General features: G+C 41.2%; 1 protein-coding gene and 6 non-coding genes across 11 annotated transcripts in view; 3 read left to right on the forward strand and 4 right to left on the reverse strand.

Moving 5' to 3' along the window:
- rhbdf1b (rhomboid 5 homolog 1b (Drosophila)) overlaps positions 1–2,887 on the forward strand; it is a 39,960-nt gene extending 37,073 nt beyond the window's left edge. For all 5 annotated transcript variants that reach the window (XM_019278605.2, XM_019278620.2, XM_019278615.2 and 2 more), the window contains 5 exons: positions 323–398; positions 750–850; positions 938–1,091; positions 1,201–1,424; positions 1,703–2,887. In XM_019278605.2, coding sequence (XP_019134150.1) covers positions 323–398; positions 750–850; positions 938–1,091; positions 1,201–1,424; positions 1,703–1,898 — 751 coding nt within the window. In that variant the 3' untranslated portion in view covers positions 1,899–2,887. The remainder of the gene's footprint in view (positions 1–322; positions 399–749; positions 851–937; positions 1,092–1,200; positions 1,425–1,702) is intronic.
- Positions 514–607, reverse strand: trnai-uau (transfer RNA isoleucine (anticodon UAU)). Its single transcript has 2 exons — positions 570–607; positions 514–549 (listed from the first exon to the last, which is right to left on the reverse strand). It is a non-coding gene; the product is annotated as a tRNA-Ile (tRNA).
- A 63-nt stretch (positions 2,888–2,950) lies between the features above and the next one.
- trnai-uau (transfer RNA isoleucine (anticodon UAU)) lies at positions 2,951–3,044 on the reverse strand. Its single transcript has 2 exons — positions 3,007–3,044; positions 2,951–2,986 (listed from the first exon to the last, which is right to left on the reverse strand). It is a non-coding gene; the product is annotated as a tRNA-Ile (tRNA).
- A 317-nt stretch (positions 3,045–3,361) lies between these two features.
- Positions 3,362–3,455, reverse strand: trnai-uau (transfer RNA isoleucine (anticodon UAU)). The gene is made up of 2 exons: positions 3,418–3,455; positions 3,362–3,397 (listed from the first exon to the last, which is right to left on the reverse strand). It is a non-coding gene; the product is annotated as a tRNA-Ile (tRNA).
- A 309-nt stretch (positions 3,456–3,764) lies between these two features.
- Positions 3,765–3,858, reverse strand: trnai-uau (transfer RNA isoleucine (anticodon UAU)). Its single transcript has 2 exons — positions 3,821–3,858; positions 3,765–3,800 (listed from the first exon to the last, which is right to left on the reverse strand). It is a non-coding gene; the product is annotated as a tRNA-Ile (tRNA).
- A 735-nt stretch (positions 3,859–4,593) lies between these two features.
- On the forward strand, positions 4,594–4,687 carry trnai-uau (transfer RNA isoleucine (anticodon UAU)). The gene is made up of 2 exons: positions 4,594–4,631; positions 4,652–4,687. It is a non-coding gene; the product is annotated as a tRNA-Ile (tRNA).
- A 684-nt stretch (positions 4,688–5,371) lies between these two features.
- On the forward strand, positions 5,372–5,465 carry trnai-uau (transfer RNA isoleucine (anticodon UAU)). The gene is made up of 2 exons: positions 5,372–5,409; positions 5,430–5,465. It is a non-coding gene; the product is annotated as a tRNA-Ile (tRNA).
- The last annotated feature ends 12,637 nt before the right edge of the window (positions 5,466–18,102 follow it).

Below are 18,102 nucleotides of genomic sequence, written 5' to 3' on the forward strand. Positions count from 1 at the left end.
TCTTCAAATGTAACTATTGTCATGCTCAAGTGTTAAATATTTTGTGTTTTCAGCAGCTATTTAAATGTTAGACAGGAGATTCTCTCATGGTGAGCAGCTCCTTAGGACAGCATAACTCACCACTCTTTGAAATTATATAAAGAATCTTAAGTTAATAGACTTTTAAATAAAGTATAATTAACTTAGATTAGCACACTGTGTGTTGAAAACAAAACGTCAGTCCAGGATCAACAGACTGAAATCTTGTCAAAAGATGTTCACGCCTCATTTTAAATCCCTTTTTTTCTCTGAGCCGTTGCTGATGAAGTGTTTCATGTTGTAGATGTGAAATCACTTCAAGAGAGTACTGTAACTTCATGCACGGCTACTTCCACGAAGAGGCGACTCTCTGCTCACAGGTAACACAGACTTATACTCTATTCTTACAACCTTTCCTTTTCCTCAAACTCTACACAACAGTCTTGTCCAAAGAGTAACTTTGATGCTTACAGACATTTGAATTTAAAAGAACGCTGCTCCAGGTGAGGCTCGAACTCACAACCTCGGCATTGCTCTGCAGGTCACTGTCTTATAAGTACCGCGCGCTGACCAATTGCGCCACTGGAGCTTGCTGTAATTTGTGAATTGAAAGGACTTTGGACTGAGTTCAACACTCTTATTTTCCTCCACAGGGTGGCAGTGGATCTACAGGCTGCCTGCTGACATTTTGATTCCTGACTGAGTGTTTTTCTTTCCCCTCTTTCTTGCAGGTGGCCTGCATGGATGATGTGTGTGGTTTGTTGCCTTTCCTCAACCCGGAGATCCCAGATCAGTTCTCTAGACTCTGGCTGTCTTTGTTTCTTCATGCTGGGTGATTAAACTCTCTTCATCTCACAACAGTATTTGAAGCAGAAAGATGTTTTAGGATTAAAAATAACTATCTTGTCTGTGTTTGTAGGATCCTGCACTGCCTGGTGTCAGTGTTTTTCCAGATGACGGTGCTGAGGGACATAGAGAAGCTGGCTGGCTGGCTGAGAATCTCCATCATCTACATGCTAAGCGGTATCACAGGCAACCTGGCCTCATCCATCTTCCTGCCCTACAGAGCAGAGGTACAATGTCACCCTCACAACCAACTGTGTACAAGATACTGTATCTAAGATTAAACCCCCAAAAAGCACGAGTCTGAGTCTCCAACCTGTTCCCTCTGTTTTATCTCAGGTGGGTCCTGCAGGGAGCCAGTTTGGCATCCTGGCCTGTCTGTTTGTGGAGCTGTTTCAGAGCTGGCAGATCCTCGAGCGACCATGGCGGGCGTTTGCCAAGCTGCTGGCCATCTCTGTCTTCTTCTTCTCCTTCGGTTTGCTTCCTTGGATCGACAACTTTGCCCACATCTGCGGTTTTGTGTCAGGATTCTTCCTGTCCTTCGCCTTCCTGCCATACATCAGGTAGATGTAGACAGAGTTTGTTTGTCAGTATTTGGTGTGTTGAGATTAGCTCACAGAGGAACATCTGCACCCTCTGTCATTAGATAATTACATAGAAGAAGGGGCCAGTCGATGAGTCACGCACTGTGGCCAAGAGTTACATGGGAAGATCCATGCCACTTTTCATATCTGTATGCCAAAATATGAAGTGTTCTGTACAACAGCATCTACAAAGAGGTTTTGATTTGCTGACTAAACTCCATTGGGAAATGAATAACGCCTTTTTTTTTCCTCTTTAGCTTTGGCCGTTCTGACATGTACCGGAAGCGGGTCCAGATCTGCGTCTTCCTGGTGGTCTTTCTCGGCCTGCTCTCTGCCCTGGCCGTCCTCTTCTACGTCTACCCTGTGAAGTGTGACTGGTGCGAGTACCTCACCTGCATCCCCATCACAGACAAGTTCTGCGAGAAGTACGACCTGAACGCACACCTCCTCTGAACGCCGTGTCGGGACTGTTTCTAGACATGCACTGACGCCGACATTTCTAAATGTCGGATGTTGATGAAGTTGAAAGTTGGATATGGTGTTCCAGTGCAACTTGTGACTGAGCAAGAACATTTCACCTGGAATACTGAGCAGTATTTCAGGCTTTCATGTGGACCTATTTGTTTGTTTTTAAGGTACAACAGACCCACTATGAATAAAGGCTATGCATGAAAGCCTTCAGGCGTTTGATTAAAAACATTCATATGCAGGGGGGAACAAAACTAACGATGAAGAGTTGACTGAAAACGATTGATTTATGTGTGAGTGATCTCTAGCTGGGCTAATCAATGACCATTCACACTGGAGGAGAGTTTAAAGACAGTTGTTTGCTGCCAAATTATTTACCTCTCCTCTGTGGTAAAGCGGAGTTAACAGCACCCCTTAGTGGCAAAAAGGAAGAGTAACAACCTGAGACAGCTGCAATGGATTTTCATTTTGTACTTTTTTTTTTTGCTGATGTCCAAACAGTTTTGTCCATTTACTGGATGTCCTTAGAGTTCAAACTCGCCAAGAAATGAGACTTCAAAATACTTCAATGTGCCTTATTGACACACAGCCACAGGTTTATGATGTCTTTTTGTGCCATGTATCAGTTTGTGTCAGCAGTTTTTGATGTTTTTGCTCCTGTTCCTCAAACTCTGCAGAAACTGTAATTCACAAACTGAGAAAGTCGTGTAAAATAGGTTTTTACTTCAGTATTTAGTGGCTCGAATGCCATTTCTTGTTTGTTTTTTTACCATTCTGGAAACCTTGGTTTCCACCACAGCCTTTAATGCACTTCAAATGGATTGTTTTTTTTTATATTCACCCTGTGTTTCATACAGAATGCACTCGTATGTTAATCTGCTCCATTGTGAATAGCTGTTACTGAGGTGAATTTGAGTTGTTTTATTCAATGTGGTGGCGTTTTAGCTACCTGACAATAAACTCACCAAGACGGAGTCATTTCTTATGTCTGTTTGTTGTCTAATCACAGAGGAGACTTCCAGAAAGCTAAACTTCTCTGCTCCAGGTGAGGCTCGAACTCACAACCTCAGCATCACTCTGCAGGTTACTGTCTTATAAGTACCGCGCGCTGACCGATTGCGCCACTGGAGCCTGCTTTTTCGCTCGCACCAGAACGTGTCTCATTTCTACCATTCTTCCCCAAAATGAACCAACAGTACATTCAAAGACACCAGAGTCACTGAATGTTTTAGAAACATTTATTTTTCGTTTCAGTAACTCACCTGTGTTCACTTTACACCTTATGGTAAACAGTTATGTATGTCTCATTATGGTGGACAGACTGAGTTGATGTCCTGAACGTTTTGTGAAGGCTATATGAGCTTCATCCATCTTCCACTGACTGGCATTTTGGTTAACCACTTTTAGTCAATTACTTTTTTCCATGAGGCATCATGTTAAAACCTCTGTGCTCCAGGTGAGGCTCGAACTCACAACCTCGGCATCACTCTGCAGGTTACTGTCTTATAAGTACCGCGCGCTGACCGATTGCGCCACTGGAGCCTACTTCTTCGCTCGCACCAGAACGTGTCTCGTTTCTACCATTCTTCCCCAAAATGAACCAACCGTTGAACATGATGTACTTAAAATGTAACAGAGTACATTCAAAGAGAGCAGAGTCACTGAATGTTTTAGAAACGTTTAGATAACAGCGATTTTCCTTTCAATAACTCACCTGTGTTTACACCTTGTGGTAAACAGTTATGTGTGTCTCATTATGGTGGACAGACTGTGAGTTGATGTCCTGAACGTTTTGTGAAGTCTATATGATCTTCGTCCATCTTCCACTGACTGATCATGTTAAAACCTATGTGCTCCAGGTGAGGCTCGAACTCACAACCTCGGCATCACTCTGCAGGTTACTGTCTTATAAGTACCGCGCGCTGACCGATTGCGCCACTGGAGCTTGTATTTTAGTGAATTCGCTGTCCCTTGTTTGACAGCATTTAGTCCCACATTCCTGAAAATTCCAAATTCATTTCAAATAAGTTTATTATAAGAAACTGTGTTTACCCATTATTTTACTGCATATCTCCAACATTTGTAGTAGTTGTAGTAGAGTAGCAGAAAATGGAAGCAGTCAAATAAAGCACAATAATCTCAGAATAGTACTTAAATGCAGTAATTAAACTATACTTAATATACAGTAATAGTACCACACCACTAGCCACAGTGCAAGAAAAGAAGAGTCATTAAAACCTTTCTCAAATTTAAAATCATGATTTATTGATCCTAAAATTAAAACTCTTGATTATGTGTATCTATTCGCAGTGTATTACATGTGAACTGATTTGAGAGACACTCAAACTGGTCAAAGTTGTTACTGGTTGACGTGTTGTATCATTTTCTTGTTCTTCTGCTTAATATCTTTGTCGCTGTTAAGAAAATTAGTCTTTGCATTCTCTTGATGAAAACTGTCTCATTTAAAACTGTACACTGTAAAGCACACCAGTGAGGAGTCCAGATGTGGCACCACTGACCACTCCAAGTGCTTCACATCTGTAACCCCTGTTAGCAGGTTAATCTGCAGCTTTGAGGTTTGAGTTAAACCTCCGAAACAAAAAACTCCTGTGACCTTTAGGTCGTTTCTGCAGAACACAGCTGGCTCAGCTAGAACCTTCGTGAACGCCCTAAGCAACAGGCTCCAGTGGCGCAATCGGTCAGCGCGCGGTACTTATAAGACAGTAACCTGCAGAGTGATGCCGAGGTTGTGAGTTCGAGCCTCACCTGGAGCACAGCAGTTTTAACATGGTGGATAACGTGGAAAAGGAAAATTGAAGAAGAGTGTTTACCAAATAAAAAAAAAATGAGTGGGATATCAGTATCAGTGAGAATCTGTAGATATCAGTGAGTGGAAAAGAAGCCCATACAGCATACCCACCACTCCACCTGTAGCTTAACATTAATAATAAACCAATAGGTCATTTTACGCATCGTCATGGCGATGAGCTGCAGAGTGCACCCACAGGACTGACCTGTAAAATCAACTTGACATAAATTCGGTCGGTCCACCGTGCGTAACGTACACATAACTGTGTGAGGCGTAAAGTGTAGTTTGCATGGTTTAAGTATTATGTACGGCATATTTTGCGCACCGACATATTTAGTGAGCTACCAATAGCACCAACTGTACACAAACAAGTGAGGACTTAACTATAAAATCAGCCTCAATTTGGAATCGATTTCTTCAACACTGAACACACAGGCGAGTTGATAACATGAAACTACAAGTCTTAATCTAAGCATACCCACCGTGCGTAAAGATGTGCCAGGTGTTCTCATTCAGTGACTCTTGTGTCTGTGAGTTTCGTCTGTTCCATTCCAGGTTAACTATGTTCAATGTTGGTTTGATTTGGCGAAGAGTAGGAGTAGTCCGCCATGTTAAGGAAGATACAGGACAGGGAGAAGGGAGAGGACAGGCTCCAGTGGCGCAATCGGTCAGCGCGCGGTACTTATAAGACAGTAACCTGCAGAGCAATGCCGAGGTTGTGAGTTCGAGCCTCACCTGGAGCACAGTTTTAAAATGCTCATAGAAGAAAAGACTGATATAAGTTCTAATAGTGACGCTTCACACTTGTTCTTGTGAGGAAGCAGGCCTTCATGCAGCATTAAAAAGAGACTAAAAACTCACTGAAATCATATTAAACTATAACCGTTAATATCAGAGATGAACACTGGTCAGATCCACACATTGTTTGGTACAGAATGCTGTGGAAACAAAATGACCATGCGAAATTGTTGCACATGTTAATTATATTTTGGCTTTGAACACACCACTGCCCAAAGAAGCTGCACCACCTACTTCATATGTTTTGGAATCTTAAAAAAAAAAAGAAAAAGCAAAAGCAGTAACAAGGTTTTGGTGGAGGTTTTGGAGGCGCTGAACAGGAACATGTGATTTTAATCATGCTTGTTGTAGCACTGATTGGATCAAGTGGTCAAACAATCTTGTGAGAGATGTTTGTGGAAAGAAAACTACAAAATATTGGGGGACTCACAGATTCACAGATAATTCTGTTTTAAAGACATTTTAAGACTTTAGTCTTTGTTATTCTGTGGTAGCAACCAAGACTGGATCCGTGTATTACCAAAGCTACACAGACTAAGATAATAAGGTCTTTTCAGATTTCTTCTCAACCCCTGACCACCCTCTATTATTGAATAGTCTGTCTGCCCCCTTAAATTACCTCAGGATTCAGTCCAAACAAAGACATGAGTGGTTTGTTGTTGTGTTTCATGAAAGCCCACTAGATGGCAACCAAAGGCCAATAACATACAGGTTAAACCTGGTTACAGGGTGCAACATGACTGCTGCTAAGGGTATAAAGCTTGAATTACTGCGACATTGCTCTGTTGTTCTTTGGGATTTGAATGTCATTAATTCGACCCGGAAGGTTTATTAAAGTGCAGAACTTTTATTGGTGCTCCCTGATGTTCACTGTGAGTTGTACCACTGGGTTTGTTCATCCAGTCCCTTCCCTCCCCTTCTCTTCGAGTGCACATGCACACACATTACTCCAGCATTCATTAAGGCTTCTCTGTAATTGAGTCTAAATAAGAGTGTACTTATGTTAGAGAGGAGCCTTGAGAACACAAACACAGACGATACCGGTCTGCTTACAAAACACAACAGTGGAACTTAGTCTCTTTCCCGGATTTAATGTTTATTTCAGTTTCCTGTCGGTCTCTCGTACTTGCCTCCTTTCTACGGAGGGAGGTCAGAGGTCACACACTCAAAATGTTTTTTATAAAAATACAGCAAGTAAAAATTCTGGCTGATGCTTTAAGCCTAAAAAACATTGATTTTTTAACATTACAACAATGTTGCTTCCTCTTCTGTCTCCACGGAGAAATAGAGAGTAAGAGTGATGGAGACCTTTGCTACGGCTAGCCGGTGTTATTGATTGTCAAAGCGTTTGACATTTTGGTCATCGGGTTATTTGAGGGCAGAGGTAGAATTTCTGTCCAACGTTTGCAGTGACCTTTTTTATGAAGTCTTGTCATTCATGTGTGCTGAAGCGAGTAAAACCTCTAAAGCTGACGTCTTATTGACCGAGGCGACAAATTGAGGATGAGATGAGAGGATCATTCATGAGGTGCTAGCAGGCAAGCTGTTTCCAGTCTTTACATTGAACTAAGCGAACATACAGGATTCAGGATTCAGGATCAGCTCTCACTAAGAAGATTTCCCAAAATATGGTGACATGTTCCATTGCTGTTGAGTCTATGTGCTTCTCTTCCTAGAAAGCATGAATCAATCACAGTGTACAGTAGTGCGAAGCCTTCGGTCCTTCGGCCTTTGTTCAGTTGCTGTTCCTATTTCTATTTCTATTTCTATTTCTGTCTATTTCAAGTTTAATAGAAACATTATGCAACAGCAGACTTACTAGATGCTTATTTAGAATGTAATATTTGATGTAGGTTGAATAATACGGCATTAAATAAAGTGATAAAGTAAAGTACAATGTGAACATTTTCAAACCTGCATTAAAGGCGTAATCACAACATTGACATGTTATCATCTTTGAAGCTAATAAACTTAGCATACACTTGTTAGTATACAGTTTCCATTTATTTTTAGTACAGCATTAAGACCAACTGTAGCATTCATTTGGAGTGATGTCTCTGGAGACGTCCAATGAAGTCCAATATTCACTCTGTTTTTGGTCTCAATCAACTCCCAAAGGAAATATCCATCTCCGTTTACTACTTTCTCGAAAATAGCTGCTAAAGACAACACTACAAGCAACGGGATTGAACCGTAACAGTGAAGTTGTTGGCTAGAAAACTGAAACAATGAGCTGAAAGACGCTTCTCTATAGCTTCACCACACCAATTCTCTGTAGCTTCACCACTTTGAGCGGCTGCTTTCGAAACAATCACATTGTTATCATAAAAATATAGCTTGCAGTAGCTTCAGGCATGATCTAAATGTCATATTATGCATATGTGATCTAATATTCTCTGTCTGCCTTGTGTTTTTCATCAATATAAGATCTGGTGGAGCAGCTAATAGTGACAAATTAATGACCACGCCAACATACAGAAAAATCCTGAAAAATCATCTGGGGACTTGTCTTTCTGTAATCTACTGGGTGCTTGGCCTAATAGAGGCAGCAGTAGACCCCTCTCCCACACACACACACACACACACACACACACACACTTGCAGACTCCTCATAGGAAATTATCTCTCCCCTCTCCTCCCACCATCCCAACCCCCTCTACACACACGCACACACACACACACACACACACACACACACACACACACACTCCTCAACCTTCTCCAATCCAACTCCATCCTGTCACGTCTCAACCCCCCCTCACTCACTCCTGTCCATTTCATGCCTCCCAATTTCCATCACTCATTCATCACTTGGTTTTTTCCAATAACCCCCCTCCACCCTCCACACCTCCGCCGCCGCCCCCCAACTCTCCATCACAGCTCCTATAGAGATGGTAATGTGACATGAAGAGGATGGCATCTACGAGCCATTGATCAGCATCAAACGAGACACACTTAGATACCCCATAGATACTCCAAAGAACCTCCAACCCTCTTCTACACCTCCTCGCATCATCTCATCTTTAATGGATGGTTATTTTTTTAAAAGGAAATTAAAGATCAGTATTAGATAGATAGATAGATAGATAGATAGATAGATAGATAGATAGATATACTGTGCTGTTGTGTCTACATGGAAAGGCGACCCTGAAATGGGACCCTGACAGCTGGCCAACAGGTGGCCACTGACAGACCCTCTCTCTTCATTGTGCCTGGAACAACAACCAAGACACACACACACACACACACACACACACACACACACACACACACACACACACACACACACACACACACACACACACACACAATCTCCTCAGACTCAGCACCCAGGCCATCAGGTGAAGGAGGCCAACCAAAGAAAGGGTGTGTATGGGGGAGGGATTGTGTGTGTGTGTGTGTGTGTGTGTGTGTGTGTGTGTGTGTGTGTGTGTGAGTGAGAAGGGGGAGGGGGGAGGCAGTCCTAGCAAGCACCTGTCTGATGATTCCACCTATGGCAGACTTGACTTGATGGAGAGTAATGTTATAGGCCTTCCTGGAACCACATGGTCCTATACACCACCTGGACAGACACCGACAGACCTCCTCTGTGTGTGTGTGTGTGTGTGTGTGTGTGTGTGTGTGTGTGTGTGTGTGTGTGTGTGTGTGTGTGTGGTGTGTGTGTGTTTAAGTTAACGACATTGTTATAATTTCAGATAATAGGTACTTCTCTAATTAAACTGCTGCTTAAATCGAAATCTTTTGTGCAAATTCAATACTTATCTGGTCTACATTGATACATACTGCCTCCAGGAAGTAGCCTACATGCTGTCTAATCCACTGTAAGGGGAGGAAGTCCCCGATGGTTCCCATAGAAAGCCTCAGGGAAGCATCTGTGCACTGTCTTAACTGGAGTTTAACCAGATGTACATTTGCCAAACCAACCTACTAGTCTTCATACTTAAAGCCTTTTGTCTTGTAGAACTGAAATGTAAATGCACGTCTCATAAAAGTTATATTATCTAACTGAAATCTAATGTTTTAATAGAAGGTAAACAGAACTGCTGTTTCCATATACTCTCTACTGTATAAGCTCTATTTGATTCTTGCGTATCTTTAATTCTATAATTTTCTATCGCCTAGATCCTTAAAGTTTCATCTTATCTTATTATAACTTCAGTTCGAGTTGATTTGCATTCACTTCCGCAAGCTTGCAATTAGACATGGTTAGAGGAACTAATGAGCGGCTCTTCATATATCACACATAAGTGCTTTTTAAACCCAAGGAAGACGCAGAGAGATGCTTCTGGCTTTGTTTGTCATAAGGTAGCTGTTATGGAGTTTGTCATAAGCAATACCAACATCAGGTTGCACGGAATTCTTTGGAGATTGTGCGTCAACAGGGGGAAAGCCGGGGGAAACAGCCGGTTCTTTTATAATACAGTAACATGGCTTACTTCCTGAGTGCCCCCCCTCCTCCCTCCATGCACATATTTCCCTGTCATCTCCAGAGGACAGTCCTCCTGTACCTTGCTATGTGTCCTCCAGCCGTGCTGAAGACCTGCTCTTATCCTCCACTCCCAGTAACTAATTACACACACACACACACACACACACACACACACACACACACACACACACACACACACACACTCACACACATCTCATTAGCGATCACTCTAACAATACTCTTTCTCTGTGCGCCCTTTGAGAATCGCTCTGATGGTTGGTAATTCTCTCGTTCTCTCTCTCACTCTGTGTATGTGCGGGCACGTGACCTACCCCCACCTCCTCCCACCTCTGTGTGGGTTACATCTCACCGGGTTCATTTTCATGGAATTGTTATCCGATATTCACACAGCACACATGGGATCCATGGAGGAAACACAAGAAGAAGAGAAGAGAATGTCAAAAAAACAAACAAACAAAAAAAAACAAGAAGACAAAAACAAGTGAAGGTGAAGATGTGAGGTTCATACTGTCTCCATCCAGATCCAACCTGCCTCTGAGCAGGTGCTCCAGGTGTGTTAAATTCAATAATGCACTGTCCAGTAACATGAAAGGTATGAGCGGTGTACCTCAAGGATCGATCTTTGGTCTCCTATTATTAAATTTATAGTTATTATGATTTTCAACAGTGTCACAGAATTAAATGTATACCCACAACACTTTTGGATACACTCAAAAAACAGCTGCTATAGAAAGGATCACCCAGTCACTTGATCAATGAAAGATACATATGTAAAGCACCCCTATGTTGACATTCTCATCAAAGGTGAAAAGATGATATAGTTGCTGCATTTAAAAGTTTTTGCGCAATAATGGATCTAAATATTACGACCTAAAACTTTTAGACTAATTAGAAACTTTGTTATGATCATTTAACACGTCCTGTTGTATTGCATGTTGGTGGCAAGCTGGAAAATGAAATATAGGGGTACTGGAGAAAAATATTTAAAAAATATTATTATTAATAAATGTAGAAATCTTCAAATTTTAGATTCAATATTTGTGTCTTCTATATAAAACTATATAAATGATTTGACCTCCATTCTGTGACTTTGTTTACTTTCCTTTGGAGCGAGTACTATTATCCTCATGAATATCTTAGGAGATTGTAGTGTACCCTTTCGTCGCACTGCTTTTCAGCAGTCAGCATCCTCTAAGAAAGCCATATGGTGGAAAAACTAGACAGCGTTTCAGTTCTATCAGTATCTCTCACTTGCTTCTGAGATGGTGTGTATGCTGTGCCTTGGATTGCTAGTTTGCTAAAATATGTACTGTTATTATGTGTATGTTTTAATTGTGACCTACCAAGGGCCATCAGAAATCATAGCATTAAGCTAACTCTTGTACAGTAACCATCAAATGTTTAATGTGTAAATGTGTTTAAAATTGTACACAGCCCCCCACTAAAATAAAGAGGAATAAATAAAACCATCCAGTAGAACAGTGCAGATGTGATCCCTCACTGGCTTCCCACCATATGAATATTGCTAAGGCATGACTGTTGGGCACTGCGCCCTGTGTTTCTGATCTGAAAGGCAATCGGCTTTTGCCCCACTAGTAATCCAGAAAACCTTACGTACAAATTAATTTCTACTAATATAAGTAATATTTGTTTCAAGAATTTTTATGTAAATGGACACATCTGCCTTATTCTGTCTTCTTTTAAAAAATCAAACCATTTCTTAAAAAGTTGTATTGGAAACAGGACTTTTTGAACCCGATGAAGTAACTTCATACACAAAACCGGTCAGTTTAGTCTGAATCTTAATCCCACTTACACACTTATATATTTTTTGTAAAGTGAAAAATGAACGAGCACCTGTCACATTTCCAGCGTGACACACAGTCATTACAGTCAAAAGTGGAATGTGGCTCTCCCACATTGCGCTTCTCTTATTGTTCTTTATGAAACGGTCTGATTCGCCCTCCTCGTTTCATTCTCCTCCAATTAGTTAGCGATGGGTCAATAGCGATGCATAGCTTTGAGGAGGGGACCATTGTGTCCGGTGTAAGACAAGCAGGACTAATCTTTGTACAAGGCAAGTCTGGGCCTGCCTGGACAGAGGAGCGGCTGCTGGCTGTTACCAATCAGTCGTGATGGTGTGATGGGCCATCATGACTCAGCACAGGTGGATGAGAAAGACGTACGCAGTTAATGCGTAAGTGTTGTGTTTTTTTCAACCGGAGTGAAAGATCTGATTGTGCTCTTCTATTTTTAGTTTGTTCAGGTTAAATAAAATACAAATGTCACGGACTCCTGTATGAATTTGCAGCTTAGTTGACCAGGCGAGAGTTCCCGTATTGACAACCGCAATAATAAAATACTACTTATAAATTGACACACCAGTATCTATAACCTGATATTATAATATAATGTTTACAAGTATTAGTACTTTTATTCGTCATGCTTAAGTGTAATTTTCATATTGCAACACCCTGTGTAGGATTTAGTGGCATCTAGCAGTATAGTTGCTGAACACCCTCGCCTCACTCTAATAAAACAAACTCAAAGAGATAATGTTCAAACAGAGTGCCAACATGGCAGCATGCATAACATACCTTGCACTCTTGTGCACATTAACAAACGCACATTATGCAAACAAACACACTCACCCATGCTACATTATATTAACTACCTTTACATCTTACAGCAGGACACAGCGTTCCACTTCCCCAAGCATGAGGGACATTTCTGTTGGTCAATCATCAGCGTTTTCTGGAATAATACAACCGTGAAACAGAATCACGGTCTGAAACAATCCCCAAATCATACACTGTATGTTTGCTTCGATTAATATATAACGAATTTATGCAAAGAGAAGGCGTTCATCCTACATTTAGGTGCTGATCACAATCTCATCTCTCTCCACCACAGAAGCAAATCAGTGCCTCTCCTGTCCGAAAGACAATTTGACAAGCAAATCAATGTCTCATGAATATTTTTGGAAGGCACTGTGCGCCATAAGATGAGCCCAGACTAGACACTATCATCAGCGTTATCGCTATAATCTTCAAAACGCCATATAAAGTGCAATTTTCTCCTTCTCTTTCCATGCTACAGTATTGATTGGTCCCCTTCCTCTTTGCGAAAAAAGCCATTTGACAGGGAGTTTCAAACTGATCTTGAACTTCAGCAATCAGCTAATCATTCTCTGATAACTGAGATGAATCAGTCTCAAGTGTCCAACACCCTATACAGTGCAAGGACTTGTGTTCTTAATTTAAATGTCAAACCAATGGAAAATTCCACGTCTTCAATAGACCACTACCTCTGCAACAGCTTAGGTCAATAAAAGGATTGCAGCTTTTACTCTCATTGCTTATCTGTAAACTCCACTTCAGTTTGTTGTTTCATTCTTACGAGGAGTTCAGCTTGTGTGGGGTACAGAGAACACACACACTCTGCATACACAACCTGTACCAGTCAGCTGTTTAATCTTAAACTCTGCAATCTGTTTACCGTGGGTCACCTGCGTCAATAACAGTTGGATGCAGCTCTTCCTCAAGATAAGCACCTCGCGCTTTGTTTCCTCGTCGCTCTCTGTGCAGAGGGGGCGGTTAAAGTGCAGATTTTGTAACAGAAAAATGCCAATAAGTGTGGTTGTATCATATATCACAGCCTTTGTGCGACAGTTGGGTGTGCGTTTGTTCTCCTAAGAATCACTGGTGAATATCCTCCTTTGCTTCTTGGCTCTGTTTTGCCATCATCTTTCATTTCTGACAGGCTTTGTGGCATCGGTAGGGCAAGCTTGGGCTTGCACAGTCAGCCCTCCCAAGGTCTGAGGCATGCACACACACACACACACATTCATACACACAAACACACACACACAACCTCCAATCAAACCAAGACCTTGTGAATGCCCCACAACTAAATTGCTGATTTTGGCGAGAAAGCAGCTCTTCAGACGAGGCCAATCATGTGTGGCTTCTGCTAAAGAGGCTACAGTCGCCTGCTAACCCGTCTGACCTCCAGCCATTGTCAAGGAGAGGGGGGCAACAGTTTGTGGCAGCGTTTTTTTCCTAATTTGGCAATCATCAACACAAGAGAGAATCATCTCTAGAATCTGTGGGGTCGGCTGCTAGTGGGGTCATCATCATAGTTGAATGAAGTGGTATTTAAGTTAAACCAGTTTGAATTCTTCTAAATGTAGAATATAAAGATCATGCAGTTATTAGGAATATTTTCCTTTTTTCAAAGGAAATTTTGTAAAAGAAAAAAGAATGTTATATCTTTATTTTGTGAAAGTTTCAGTCATGTTATACAGCAGCAGTTGCGAGCCAGTGTTCAGCCCATCCCCATCCATAATGGTAGAGTGCCACCATGTCTATTGCTGAGGCAAATCCAGTGTCATTTTTCATTTTAAATAACGCCAACTAAATTACAAAAACATTTACCTTTGGTTTCCTGCCAGGTTGCCATCGTGTGGAGCCAGTTCAAACGAAATTTTAAATTAGGCACAAAAGATGTCGAAGTAGCGATGTGACTGTTCAGTGGTTTAACACGATTTAAAAAACGTCTTAAGACCCATTTTTATTCCTTGGCTTTTAACCCAGCATGAGACTCTGTTTCTGTTTTTGCTTTAATATTATTGGAAGAAAGGAAAAGGGCATATCAGCCATGTGGGTGTTTGCTTTATTGAGAGGGAACTCTAGTGAAAATTTCTGTCACATTGTATTGACACACAGCGGGAGTGAGAGACAGTAGGAGGAGAAAAAGGGGGCTGAGCGAAAGAGGAGAAAAGAAAAGAGTGAGAGAGGAGTGTTTATCGTCTTTTTCTTCCTCCTCTTGTCAGTCTTTTCCCTCCCTTTTTGTCCATTCAGTCTTGTATGTGCTTGTGCGTGTGTGTTCCATGTGAGTGCTGTGTGTGTATGTGTGTGTGTGTGTGTATGTGTGTGTGTGTGTACACACTCTCTGGCACACTTGAATCTTTTACTGATACCTCACACACGTCACGTCTTTCTGGAGGGCTTTTAACGGTGGAGGATTATCAGGCAGCCGGAGCCTTTAACCCTTTCTCTGCCCTCTTGCTCCAACCAGGCAGCTGACAAACGCTCCATCCAAAGGGGTGCAATAAGCAGGCTGTGATGACAAAATGCACCCACTGGCAGCACAAGGACCAATGCTGTGCAGCTTCATTCACTGTTAACAGCTTCAGCAGTCAACACTTATAAGCATGTTGGATATTTGTTTTAATGATTTGCATGCCTTTATTTTGTATTTCTTTTTAAAGGTAACTCCATAGATTTTACACATTAAAGCCTGTTTACAGTTCTTGGGGTAATGTGTATGTGAATGCTCCAGAGGAACTATTAACAAACTGATAATTAATGTAATAATTAGTTAGTGTGAGTGGAGCTGTAGACGGACAAAATCTGTCGATGTAAAAAAAAAAGAAGTGATTGCACCAGACCTCTGCAGCTCACTCCTCATCTTTCTTCCTTGTAGCAAGTGGTGAAAAATATGGGGCCCCGTCAGCCCAACAACTGGAGACTGGAGGTGTATTCGCCCAGGTGCGTGTCCCCGAGATTCAGCTGAAATATTTATGATATATGTGTGCAAGCGGCGACTTTGTTAGAGGCCGATAAATAAACAAATAAGTTCACAAATGCAAGAAAGGAAATATTCTTGCACATATCTCCTCATTAAACCAGAAAATACAACTGTAACCTTTTGAATTGAACTCTTCTCTTTTACCATACAGACTGCCTAATTGCCTTGTTAAAAACACCAAAACACACTGCATTCAGAAGACAGACAAAATAAACTCACCGAATCCATCTTGGTTAGTCTTTCCAATCCAACATCATCAACCTGGTTTGGTCCATTTTAACCAGTCAGATGTGAAAATATTCTGTCTCTGTGCCACTGAGCAGTCCTCTTACTTGTTATTTAAAGGCAGAACACTGAATGAACAAAATAAAACTGACAAGCATCTCCCCAATGCCTGTAGATGAATATTTGTACCTTTAAATGCAACCAAATCTAAAGCCGAACTGGCGGTTGTGATTGCATAATGTCTCTGATTCTTTAAGCTGCAGAAGAAAAATAATAGAACCATTTTCATTCTTTGCAGATTTTGAAGGACAAGACAATTGTTGCTTTTGCGCCCATTCCAAATGATATTGTCTGTGGCATTGAGGGTAGCTCAGCGTTTTTCCTAAGCCTCCCTCACATCATTATGTCTCAAAATGCTGTAACGGAATATGATATACAGATTGTATTGTTTATTCAACAGAGGTTCCAAATGGGTTCCATATTTTTCTTGGCTGCTTGCTTGGTAATTATCAAGGAAACTTCCAGTTGGCGTTTTTGCTTATCAAACCAAGTCAACATTGCAGCGGAAACTACCCGTAGCTGCTAATAGTCACAAATAATTTTTATAGTAGCTATTATAATGAGTCATTTCTTCATTGCTAGCAAAGGCAAAATCCACGTGCAGTCCTCTAAATATAGCAAAAAGTAAATATACCTAACTGCATGTCCATTAGCAGGGCTGAAATGAAAACAGATGCTTCCTGAATATCTATTATGCTTCAAAGCTCAACGCTTTGAAATGCACTTGATATTCTAAGGCAATAACATAGCCTTGCAGTTGGAGCTGTACTGTATGTAATTATATCCAGAATGATGTTTGGTGTCATGACCAAATGTGGTACGTTTGTGATGTAAGTAATTCGGATCAACGATCACTTTCATTTTCACGGCTTTGTACTGGCAAGAAAATCCCTCTCGAGGCAAAAATGTCACATATTTCACGTTATTACTGTTCAGATTCTCTATTCAGCTTTTGTGATTTGATATATTAGAATTTGCATTAACACAGTAGCTTCAGGACGAGGCAGTTTTTCCTATTTCTTTGTAATAAAACTTTCCATGTCAAGGGTCAGAAATTGCTAGCGTGGGATTTCACAAAACCAGGGTCGTTTTTGCTGATCTTCTCTCTATGGAAGAATAGTTAAAGGCTTTACCTTAACTTTATGGAGTTTTCTGTTAAAGGGAGTTGATTTAAAGTATATTTTGCTGAGAACAGAGTGAATATACTGTAATATATGCCTGAACTGCAGCCCCTCATAAAGGTAGATACACAAGGCCTCTGCTAGTTTAGATGTGTGCCATCTCGGAGGTGGTCGGGTGTTTGTCTCTCTCCTTCCCCTCCTCATGTTTTCCTCTGTTTTATGGTGTGTCCTGCCCGCCTCTTCCATCAGTCCCCCGTTTTACCAATGACAATAGCTGCCTGCCGAGACCCTCTCCCATGTAAGCCCCGACCACCGCTGGCTGCTGGCAGGGGCCCATTCACTGCTGCAACCCACCCTGGATCATAAAAGAACCTGGCAGGAGCGGCTTTGCCCCCTGTAAACAGCCAACATCACACTGTTGTGTTCTGCCGGCTATACTATCGGGGAAGGAGGCAGGGTGGTAGAACTGTTGGGGTTATGTCAGGGTGAAAGAGGAGGGGATTGGTTTTATGTACCAATAGTAGAGACTTGCAGTTTCAATAGACAGGAAAACTGTTAAGGGCAAATTGTTTGGCGTTTAACTTGAAAGGAAGAAAAAGGAAATGATGGGAGGTCCAGATTGTTTCAAGACCAGACATGTTAACAGTGATAATATAGTTTAATAGCAGGCTGAGTGACAATTGGATCTTGGGTTTTTCAACCACTTGGAACTTTTACACACGTTTGAAGTGTTTCCATTCTGCGTTAAACTCAACTGAGATTAAAACATTCGATTGGTCCTATATCTGTATAGGCAGGTATTACAAAAAGCCACACAGGATGTTGCAGATCAACAATGTTAGCTGTTTCTATAATCATTGATTTATCACCATGAATCTGCGTTTTAGTTACTTTATGTTACGATACAACACGTTATCTGACACAATTTGTGTTATTACTGAGCAGACACATTTTGTTATTTTCTATAAATAATGTATTGTTTCTACACGATCAACTCAACTCAACCAACTATTTATAAAGCCCTTAAAAACAGCCGCAGCTGACACAAAGTGCTGTACATAAAATAGAACATGAAATAAGACATATAAAACAAAGAACAATATAAAAACAATAATAAACATAAAACAATGTTAA

This window comes from Larimichthys crocea, chromosome XVI (genome assembly GCF_000972845.2).
Source record: "Larimichthys crocea isolate SSNF chromosome XVI, L_crocea_2.0, whole genome shotgun sequence".
Classification (NCBI taxonomy): Eukaryota; Metazoa; Chordata; class Actinopteri; family Sciaenidae; genus Larimichthys; species Larimichthys crocea.